General features: G+C 42.2%; 1 protein-coding gene across 2 annotated transcripts in view; it reads right to left on the bottom strand.

Annotated features, from left to right (window-relative positions):
* Nucleotides 1-2,599: 2,599 nt before the first annotated feature.
* LOC147431138 (pentatricopeptide repeat-containing protein At4g21300-like) overlaps nucleotides 2,600-10,676 on the bottom strand; it is a 59,252-nt gene continuing 51,175 nt past the window's right edge. The window contains exons 2-3 of one of the 2 annotated variants that reach the window (XR_015185675.1): nucleotides 3,708-6,567; nucleotides 2,600-3,548 (exon numbers count right to left, since the gene is read on the bottom strand). Coding sequence is in view for 1 of the 2 variants with exons in the window: in XM_086493781.1 (XP_086349907.1) it covers nucleotides 3,794-6,271 (2,478 nt within the window). In the remaining variant the exon portion in view is untranslated. Of the gene's footprint in view, nucleotides 6,568-10,676 lie in introns of both variants that reach the window. The other variant, XM_086493781.1, reaches the window with a different exon arrangement.

Below are 10,676 nucleotides of genomic sequence, written 5' to 3'. Positions count from 1 at the left end.
TGTGGGGAACATGTCAAATTGTTGACACAAAGGCTTTTGCATAAAGAGCCATCCATTCCATGGGTGCCGTGTGAAGAGGGCAAAAAAGATATGGAAAAGAAAAAGAGGGGGTGCAAGATTTTGTTTGCTAATCATATTGTTGATTGTGATAGGATATTATTCAAGCTTGAAGAGGTGAATCTTTCTCTTTTATGCCAGAATTCTATGTTAGGGGTAAAAGAAGTTTTGATTGTGGGACACTTTTGTGACCATTTGGTAGAAGGCCAAGCCCAGTGAAAGTTGATGCTATTCAATGAATGAAGGAGATATACACTTTGACTACAAACATTTAAACTTTAGGTGCATGTGTCTTTTATTTTCTATGGTAAGAACTATCCAATTGTCAACATGCCATTAAGAACTATATTTCAAGATGAAGAAGACATGGTTTTTCGAAAGTGAGGATGTGGGGTTGAAGTTCTTTACTTCCTCACAATTGCATGCAAGATGTGGAAATTTGGTTTATACACTTCAATGCTTTTCTGAAGACATGTATAAATGTGAATATTTATTGATGGGATAGTATTTGAGCATATTGAAGAAACATGAAGGCTAGAGTGATAAAGAGTTTAAGCACATTCAATAGATGGTTTTTTTTGGAAGAATTCAAATCAAAGAAGAGGAATGCCTCAACAAGGTGGTTCACAATAAGGAGACACAATTATAGATAATTAAAGAGTTCCACAAATCATTATGGGTAGAATATAAGGGTGTCTGAGTTACTTTTGCCAACATTAAGAATCCGTATTAGTGGAAAAGAATGTAGAAGGATGTGGTGAAATTTATCGAAACTTTTCCAAATGTACTCGAATGTAAAGCATTGAGATGGATTGAATCCAACATATCCATTATCTATGCATTTCAAGTGGCTTGTTGATTTGATTACCATGCCATAGGTTTATGGAAAATGAATACCTTGTGCTTGTGAGGGAGGATTTGAAGAGAGGGCTTTGAAGATTAAAGCTGAAAGTGTGGTATGCAAAAGTTTTCTTGATATGTGATATACAAGTATGGATGTATTGGCAAGATTACTATCGACAGTAGAGGAGAACTAGATGCCAATGAACTCAAGAGACTCTTTGCTCATATGGATACCAAACTAGCTCTTACTACTATAATTGAAAAGAGTGAAAAGGGGCATCCTAGCATCATCAAAGCCTTGGCTAAAGCATGCGAAAATAGAATTCGAGATTGGTTGTTGCCTTGTGCTTTATGGGCTTCAGTTATGGATAATAATGGAGAAATCTTGTGAGACCCCAAGAGGGTTGTCACCGCGCTGCGATGACCCCAATGGGGCTCGATGCTTCAAGTATTTCCGAAGGGTTACTGAGCCTATCAATCAGTTTGGATCAAGATTTTTGATTTGGGATATTCAATCAAGATGGACACCAACAATGGCATGTACAATCGAGTTTTAACTTTGGGTTGTATGAAATCATCAATTGGAAGCTCCGTTTTCTACCACTATTATCCTTAATCTATGTTCTAAATATCTATTATGTCTTTCAATCAATTTCAAATCATCATTATATTTTGTTATTAGGACTTGATTATCATTATTAGCACCCTATCCTCAAGGTTTCTAACCCTAAGCTATTCTCCACCCACATCCGGAGAACCAACGCCTATCCGATCTCCTCTGCATAACATTGCACTCCCACAACGATGATCCTACACTCTAATATCAAATGTAGTAGTTATTGTGAATTACTAGAAGCTCCACTACCTTGTTACGGAGTAGCCATAGCAACATTACATGGATAGTCCTTGCACTTGTTACATGATCCCATCTAGCAAATACTTACTTGACTAAGAATGACAACATGTGAAACATAGCCCACATTTTATCACATATGCTTTTGCTAAAGTCCACGCTTTTTATCCGTGCTATAAAACTACCTTTTCTAATATATTGCTTCGATGAAAATTTTGTCAACAACAATTTTATGAGGGATAAAACTTACATCGCCTCTTGAGAATCTCCCTGATTCCCAGATAGAATGTATGGACATGAAAACTTTCTCTAGTTGCTCATTGCCATGCATGAGTAGTTTCTCTTGCTAGTCTAGAGAGAGTCAATTACATCATAAGCCTTTGAACTTGTATTTAAAGCATATAGAATAGTTAGTGGGTTCAAGTGTTCAGTTCATTGCCTGCAATCAATGCTCAAAAGAGCCCAAAATGAGCTTTATGACTTTTTGCAGGAGAACAAGGGATGGACACTGAAACTAAAGATGGTAACTACAACTATTTGGGTGAATGTTCAAGGGGAAATGGCGAAGAGATATGGAGGGTATTGGATAAAATTCAAGAAGGCCAAGCCTATTTAGATAGTATCTATGCCAAGATTGATTCCCTCTCAAGAGAGGATGAAGCCATTGGTGTGTTGAGGCAATGCCTCTCTTGTATGATTTGGAAGTACCATGGTTGTCCTGTGTGCAATTTGGAATGTTTTGACATGTTTTTATATTTTATCTCAATGCTTTATTAGAGTTCACTTTTTGAGGCTTCTTAAGGCATTACAGATCATCAAAGCCCAGTAACGATAACACCTTTGAGCAAATCACAAAACGGCACATAAGTAAAATTCCAAGCATATTCCAAGATTTGGCTTAAAATTGAGGGTGGATTTGTGGGATTCTTTATGACCATGCTTGCAAAGTGTCTTCTCGACGTTTATCACTGCTTCGAGAACCTACTTCGAGAACTGGGTTAACAGTGTGGCCTCAAAGGCAAGGAAAGAGGCTGTCCCATCAGAAAGAGCTAGAGTTGGATACAAGCTTCGGCCATTAAGGCCCTTTCTCTGGAGTAAAGGGGTATAAGTTTGTCTCTCCATTTGTTACAAGGGAGATCTCTGAATGAAGTACAAGGGGACATGGATACTTCTTTGACAGAGTGACGAGAGAATTTGGCTAGGAATTCCATTTCATATAAAAATGAATATGAAGCCTTAGACTCAGATACAGTATACAGAGCTTCCAACCTTTGTATCCATGCATACCAGATGAATGAGGATTTGAGTTAGCCCAAATATGTATATAGGTCAGGACTACTTTGAAGGACGTCGAACTGACAGATGCCGAGTCCAGTCGAAAGGAAAACTGGACAGATTCTCTTCACTCAACCTCCCTCTTGCTTCGAAAAACACGTACTCCTTGCGCATATGGTAGAAGTTCCTGACAGAGAACTTGTCCCAAGAAAAAATAGTTTGCTTAGATGAATTAATATGCCATCTAAGTTTTCTTCATCGGTCTCAAAGCATCCATGTTCCTTGATGGGCATCCTTCTAGAGGTGTAATGCTACTCCCAATGAGTCTTGGCAGTAACACAGAATTGGAATGGCAAAATGCCAGTCTTATAAGAGTCGCACATTCAATTAATGGGCAATAAATGATTTCCTCTTCATTATAAGAGCATCTTGGACCCTGACACGCAGCAGCGCATCAAAATGATGTTGATTTCTTATAGTACACCATAAACTAACCAAGAGTCAATTCACCATCGTTCATCTGCACCACCGTCGCAAGAAAACTCCGTTTCAGGGTCTTTCAGATCAGAAACTCTGTTTTCAAAGTCATACATTTCCCGTTTCCTTCATGCCGTTTCTTAATGGCTTTACGAAGGCTACATACAAAATATAGCTCTAAGAAGGCGTTTCTAATCCGTACCATTGGAAAGAGCAAGCTGTTTCCGTCTTAGATGACCTTGCAGACATCGTCTCCCGTTCGCGTTCCATGTGATTATGATCTGCACACTACAAACTCAATAAATTAATTGATCCAAAGACTGCCTGTGGCAAATAACCTTCCTCTCTCAGAAGTGCAGTCAAGCTTTTCAATTTCGTACTGACACCATCAATCTGCTCACTGGTCTTGTTGTCACCAACAACAAAGCTGTATTTTTCATCTTCAATCTCTAAACATGCCATGCCGGGCTTCTTCCACGCATTTGCATTGTGGCCGATGCCCTCTAACAGATCTGAATACTCCTTCACAACCTCAGAGTCATATATGTCCAACATGTTCGCAAAACTAAGAGTGCTTCTGCTGTCAAAGGATACAATGCCATTAAAGTATGGCCCTGCTAATTCAGTGTTTTTGTAGGTCTTGCAGTGATTCAGCAGAGAAGCAAGTGCTATAAAATCTGGACACAGAGGCATGGTGTCCACAATATCTTCTGCCTCATCAAAAAAGCCAGCACGCCCAAGAAGATCGAGTGTGCACATGTAGTGCTCATACCTTGGCAAAATATAATATGTGTTTGTCATTGAGGTGAGGTGAAACAGGGCTTCATGGACTAAGCCCAAATGATTGCACAACGATAGAATGCTCACAAATGTAACATCGTCTGGTGGAACGCTCTGACCACACATAACTTTCAAGCAATTTAAAGCAGCTTCATAGTCAGAATGCTTTGCACAACCAGCAATCAAAGCGTTCCATGTAACGATGTTTTTCTCTTTTGATCTTTCTAAAACTTTGCACGCATCCTGCAAAGCTCCACAGTTTGCGTACATGTCGACTAAAGAGTTGCTTAGAGGCAAGTCTGTTTCTAGCGCCATCTCCATGATTTGGACATGGATCAGCATGCCTTGATCTACAGTAGCTATGTTTGCACACAAGCTCAACAAGGCTATGAAAGTTATTTCATTTGGATCCACGCCATCATCTTGCATGCCATTGAAGAGATTGAGAGCTTCTGCATTTCTTTCAATCCCCACATGTCCTGCAATCATGGCACTCCATGTTACCACGTTACCCTTTGAAAATCTGTTAAAAACGTTGGATGCATCAGAAAAGCTATTGCATTTTGTATACATGTCTATTAACGTGCTTGCCACAAACACATCGAACAGCAGACCACTCTCGATAATCCGGGTGTGTATAAGCTTGCCCAAATCTAAAATGGTAAGATCTGAGCATGCTCTCAAAACACTAGCATAAAGCACTTGATTCGGTTTAAAGCCCTCCAACTGCATTTTTTCAAAAGCATCAATAGCCTCTATACCCAGATCATTCTGTGCATAACACGCAATTAATGCACTCCATATTATCAAGTCTGGTTTGTCTGACTTGGCAAACACTTTTCTACCATCTTCCACACTTCCCCACTTAGCATACATGTTGATAAGAGAACTTGAGACATGCAAATTCATTTCAAGCCCGCTCTCTATGATAATGCTATGAAGAAGCATCCCTATTTCTGCACGAATGACGCTCGAACAGCATGCCTTCACCACAGTCGAAAAGGTGACCTCATTTGGTTCCACACAAGTACGTTGCATATCCTGGAAAACTCTAAGAGCATTGGAAACATGTCCATGTTGCACAAAACCTGCAATCATAGCATTCCAAGTCACCACATTACACGTTAAATGACTACAGAACATTCTGTAAGCATCATCCAGACATGCACATTTTGCATACATATCGATAAGAGTGCTATGTACAGCGACATTGGAGTTGAGCCCACAAGCAAGAACCTGAGAATGAATTATTTTACCCTGGCTCAAAGCAGCAGCATCAGAACATGCTTTGAGCACAGTGACGAAGGTCACATGAGTCGGGAATATGCTCTCAGTCTGCATTTGTAAGAAAAACTGTAGGGACTCATCTGTATGTTGATGGCGATTACAGCCTTTTATTACAGTATTCCAAGCAACCACAGTCCTTTCTTGCAGGCTATTAAAGATGCTTATGACCTCTTCTATATTTCCATACTTCGTATAGACATTCAGTAGGGTGACTGGGATGTAAATCCCACTGTATAGCCCGCACTCAATCAGGTGGGCATGAATCAAAAAGAGATGTACTAGACTATGACAAGCCTTGAGCACTGCAACGAAAAAGTGGGCATCTAGGCTAAACCCCAAATTGTTCAGCTGGTTGTAAAATGAAAGAGCCTGTTCATGATTCCCAAGCTTTGTATGCGCTGATATGATTGCATTCCATGCAAAGACATCCCGCTCTTGCACTTTCTCAAAAACTTGGTTCGCCTCCGCAAGATTTCCACACACAGCAAACAGACGGATCATGTGACAAGCCAAGAATGGATTCGACTCATAACCACGCTCCACAATCAGAGAATGCACCTTTCTACCTATGTAAAGGTTCTTTTCGTTAACACAAAATTCAAGAAGGTTGTATAACGTGGCCACTGACACATGCAAGTCTGGCTGTGCTACTTGCTTCACTCTTTGAAACGCCTCATATAGACTCAACTTCTCAAACATTTGCCAGTGTGTTTCCGACAAAGTTGGTTCTTACACCAACATTGACTACTCACACTTCAAGTCAAATTTATGGAAATATGACTTGAGCGAAAACACTTCAAGTAGATCAAAATACACCAACAGCTTCATGTACTGTATATTTGAAGCCTTTTGCATAAAGTCTATAATTTCTAGTCCTTGCCCACCAGTTCGAAATATTTCCATTTAATCCTCATCAGAGGAGCTACAGATCCAAGGGACGAATTATGCTTCTTTGAAGCTGATATAACCGCACATAATTTGAAGGGAGAAGTCACCTGTTAATCCAATGCACAAAGACCAGCCATAGCAGGTTTGAGTTACAGAATAAGGCATCTTGATGTTACCAAAATGAAATGTGCGTGGTCAAACAACCAATCAAACTACTATGTAGCAAGGGTAGAAGTCTAATAATGGACATAAATATGAAAAGCCCATAACTAAGATGGAAAAGCAGTCATGCTAGATGTCACAAATTAGTGATGTGGCAACACATTAAAGGGATTAGGGTTTAATAACCCTGACCCTACCAACTTGGAAGGTTGTGGTCGAGGGGCCTAAGCCCTTTCAAAAAATAAAAGCTGACGCAAAATGCTAACGTGGCCGTCCGTACAGATTGAGCCGCAAAATGTGGAACCCCTATTGACGTGGCACCTGTTCGGGTAGGCCAGAAATTACGGAGTTAAAAGTTTGCACCAGCTTTTGGGGGTACGGATTTCATAGCAGATGCTTTTAGGCCAAGGGACTTTAAATATGTAACTGGGCTCTCTCTACATTCCAGTTGTAGTGGAAGAAGAGCTGAGGCCCCGCCATTGTACCTTTGCGAAGTATTAAAGAAAGAAGTACCGAACGGGGCACCAGACTTTGCGGCCGCCGATGTATGTCGATTGTCCTCTTCTTTCTCTCTCTATTTCAAGTTTTGTTGTTGCAGTTTCTCACGTATGTTGATTTAGATCTCTCACTTGGAGTGTCCAAGCCTGTTACAGTGGAATCAGAGCCTAGGTGATTCTTTTCTTACGGAGGATGCGATCCTTTTCTGTGCAGCACACATGGGTTCTATCAGTGAATCCAACAGACAAGGAAGTGTTCCACTGACTACCCAACTACAAGGAGATGAAGAGCAGCAGAGGAACGGAGGGGAACAACAGAGATTCCAACGGCCAGTTTTGGATGGGAGATCTCGACAAGACAGAGTACCGACATCACTTGCAGGTTGACACGTGCCAAACGAATAATCAAGCACTCCAAGGACCCGAAATACATAAGCATATGAAGAATCACCCGCTTGGTGAGGTTCGCTCACAAAGGGAGACGCCGTCCACTCACCTCTCAAGTGGGCTATGAGGACAAAAGCAAAGGCGAGTGCAGAAAAGTAGAAACTGTACATGCAAGAAGAGTTTGACTACGCTTATGAACAGAAAGTCACTAAGTTGATGAAGAGCACAAAGCAATGTTGGAAGAGGAGCAACTCAGAGGGATATCTCGGCTACCTAGGCCGGAAATCAACAGGAGGCTAGTAAATCCAAGAAATGTGTTCAATTCAAGGATGACCCCAATTCCCGTCTTCCCCCTCGTCTTCAGACAATTCAAAGAGTTCTTCCTCGAGTTCTAGTGAGGAGGAAAAGAGGCGGAGAAATGGAGAAAGACAACGAATAGCAAGAAAACCAAATCCAAGAAGAAATCTGGAAAGCACCGCAAGCATTCTGTAGCTCCAAGGAGGACATTTCACCCTCTTCTGACAGTTCAAAAAGTGATCTTGCACCTTCGGGACTATCTATGGAAAGAAACAGAACCACCTTATGCTACCAACCCGTATGACCTTATGCTAGCAACCCTTAAAAAGTGTCAAACCGTATGATTACCTGGAGAAAAAAAAAAAAGAAGACCAAGGAGTTCAAAGATGGGGTCAACCCATACAGTTTGACACTTTTTAAGTTTCAAGGATAACCATCGAGCGTTGGCATTCTTTCAGCAATTCGACATCGCTTTTTATGGGGGGCATTTCTCGAAAGCCTCCAAGGCACTAAAAGGTAATGCACAAACATGGCGGTCAACCCTCCTTTTACACAAGAAAGCACCTAAGTCGTGGCTAAAGTTCGAAAGACTCTCCAATTTGGCATGGTTAATAAGAAGTATGAAGAGGTCGTCTTCACAACTTGGGGATGATGAAGGAAGACACTTTGGTTACTTATTACGAGAGGTTTTAGATGCTTCTTTTCAGAAGATTCCCTTTGTGGAGCAGATGGAGCGGTTTTGTTGTGGTCTTCCATAAGAGATCCGGCGGTACTGCTTGAACCCCTTGACGTTCTACAATATGCTCTCAATCAAGTAGGGATTCTTGATATTGGTGAGATGCACCTTTCGATCACTTCAACGTCTGCATCTGCTATAATATTAGCTGAGCTTTGCCAAATTCTTTCGGCAGTTTGTGAATGTCTTCGCTTTTGCTTCACCCTTCAAACGCGTTATGCCTCTCTCTCTCTCTCTCTCTCTCTCTCTCTCTCTCTCTCTCTCTCTCTCTCTCTCTGGCATGAGGTCCATCGTAAAGCCGGATCTCTACCTGATTTATTCATAGGCTTGTGTATAAGCTCCAAGGATTTGGGCATCTGCTTAACACTTCCAAGTTCCTACACAATTCTCTCTCTCTCTCTCTCTCTCTCTCTCTCTCTCTCTCTCTCTCTCTCTCTCTCTCTCTCTCTCTCAGCCCTGATATTCTGACCTTTCCTCCCTTGCGCGACACAGGGCAGCCGCAAACCGTTTAGTGCCTTGAGGTAAGGGAGTAGCCCCCTCCAAGGGGGTTGAGGGGAGGATCCCCCCCTTTGGCGGGTAGCTCTCTAACACCCCCCCCCCCCCCCTTTTTCTACATACACACCCGCACCATGACAAGGAAGAAGAAGAAGACTTTTGCTAACATCCTGCACAACCAGATCGCATCCCTCCACCAATCATAAAACCAACAGGATGGGAATCTTACCTGCTACAAGAAATGAAGAAACTTCAGAATGAACTCAGTCTTCTCAAACAAGAGCTACAGAAGAAAGAGGAACACATAGCAGACCTTCAAACAAAAGTACAAGAATTGACAACAAAGCAAACAGCAATGGAAGAATTCCCACCAAAGGTTGAAGAAGACCAATCTACAGCTAGGGTAACTCCACAAAGCTTTTCTGATGAAGTTTTGTCTGTTATTAAAGAAAAATAAGACATATTCGAATTGGAGGTCTTCCCGATTTGTGATCGTTTGCACTCTCTCACTAAAGGAATGGAAGGCTCTCCCTTCCATAAGTAAAAGGAACCTTGAGCACAGTTTGGAGCACTCATCTTGAGCAAAGTTCATCATTCACATCCGCTGCACCTTACGTTGGTATCAGAGCTTTGGCAGTGTTTTGTATCACTCAAGGAAAGAACCACAAGATTTTTCTTTTGCTTGTTGCGGTCGCACGTAACCCAATTCCTCTTGAGCGTGTCGATTCCTAATCGTGTTTTTGAAGAGAGACAGGAAACCCAAGAAAGAAGGGCTTGTCTAGCCTCCCCTTGTTTCTCTTTTCACTCATTGAGAGCGGACCGTGCACTTAGTGGCCGGCCAATCGATGTGAGGTGGGAAAAAGCAACCTTGGTGTGAGCGCAAGGCCGCCAAGCCCGCGGGAAAGAGAAGAGCTCGGGTAAGAGAAGATTCTTCTCTAACACAGATTGCAAGCGAAAGAAGAACCTCTAGACTCAAGAACCCAAGTTCCTCGTGAACTTAAGAACCCAAGACTTTAGTGTATGGTGATTACCCAAAGCGGAATGGATACTTCGCATGGAGGTAATGAGCATGGCAGTGGCAAAGAAGAATTTTCCCCGCCAGGAGGTTTTTCTGACCCTCCCCCTTCCCCATCTACGCCAAGGATTGCACCAAATCCTATGGAGGCTTTGGTCAAGTCGATGATGGACATAATGTTACACCAAGAAGCGCAACGCGTTACCTTGGAGCGTGAGCGCCAAGAAAGACGGGCATCCTTGGATCGCGAAGCGCGCCTGGCAGTCGAGAAACGAAAGAAACAAAAGCAGAAAGAAAGGCAGCTATTGAGCATGAGCGTGATCAAGCGCGCTTGGCGGCCGAAGAAAGAAGGGAGGCGGCTGAAGAAAGACGGGCAGCCTTGGAGTCAGAGCGTGAGATGCAGAGAGATCTACGCATACAAGAGTTGGTCCAACAGGTTCTCACCTCGAAACCTGAGCCGGCCAAAGATGTTGGTGGTTCATCAAGTGGCACAAGCCGAGATTAAGACTCCAACAACCCCGTCACCAAGAAGTTGACATTTAGTAAGTATGACGGTAAGATGGATGCTAGTGTTATTCATTCTTGGTTGCATCAATTTAATGCTTATTTTGCGACAACTAAGAAGAC

Source organism: Adiantum capillus-veneris, chromosome 21 (genome assembly GCF_014529385.1).
Source record: "Adiantum capillus-veneris isolate H3 chromosome 21, ASM1452938v2, whole genome shotgun sequence".
Taxonomy (NCBI): Eukaryota; Viridiplantae; Streptophyta; class Polypodiopsida; order Polypodiales; family Pteridaceae; genus Adiantum; species Adiantum capillus-veneris.
This window is presented reverse-complemented; position numbering and strand designations above follow the sequence as displayed.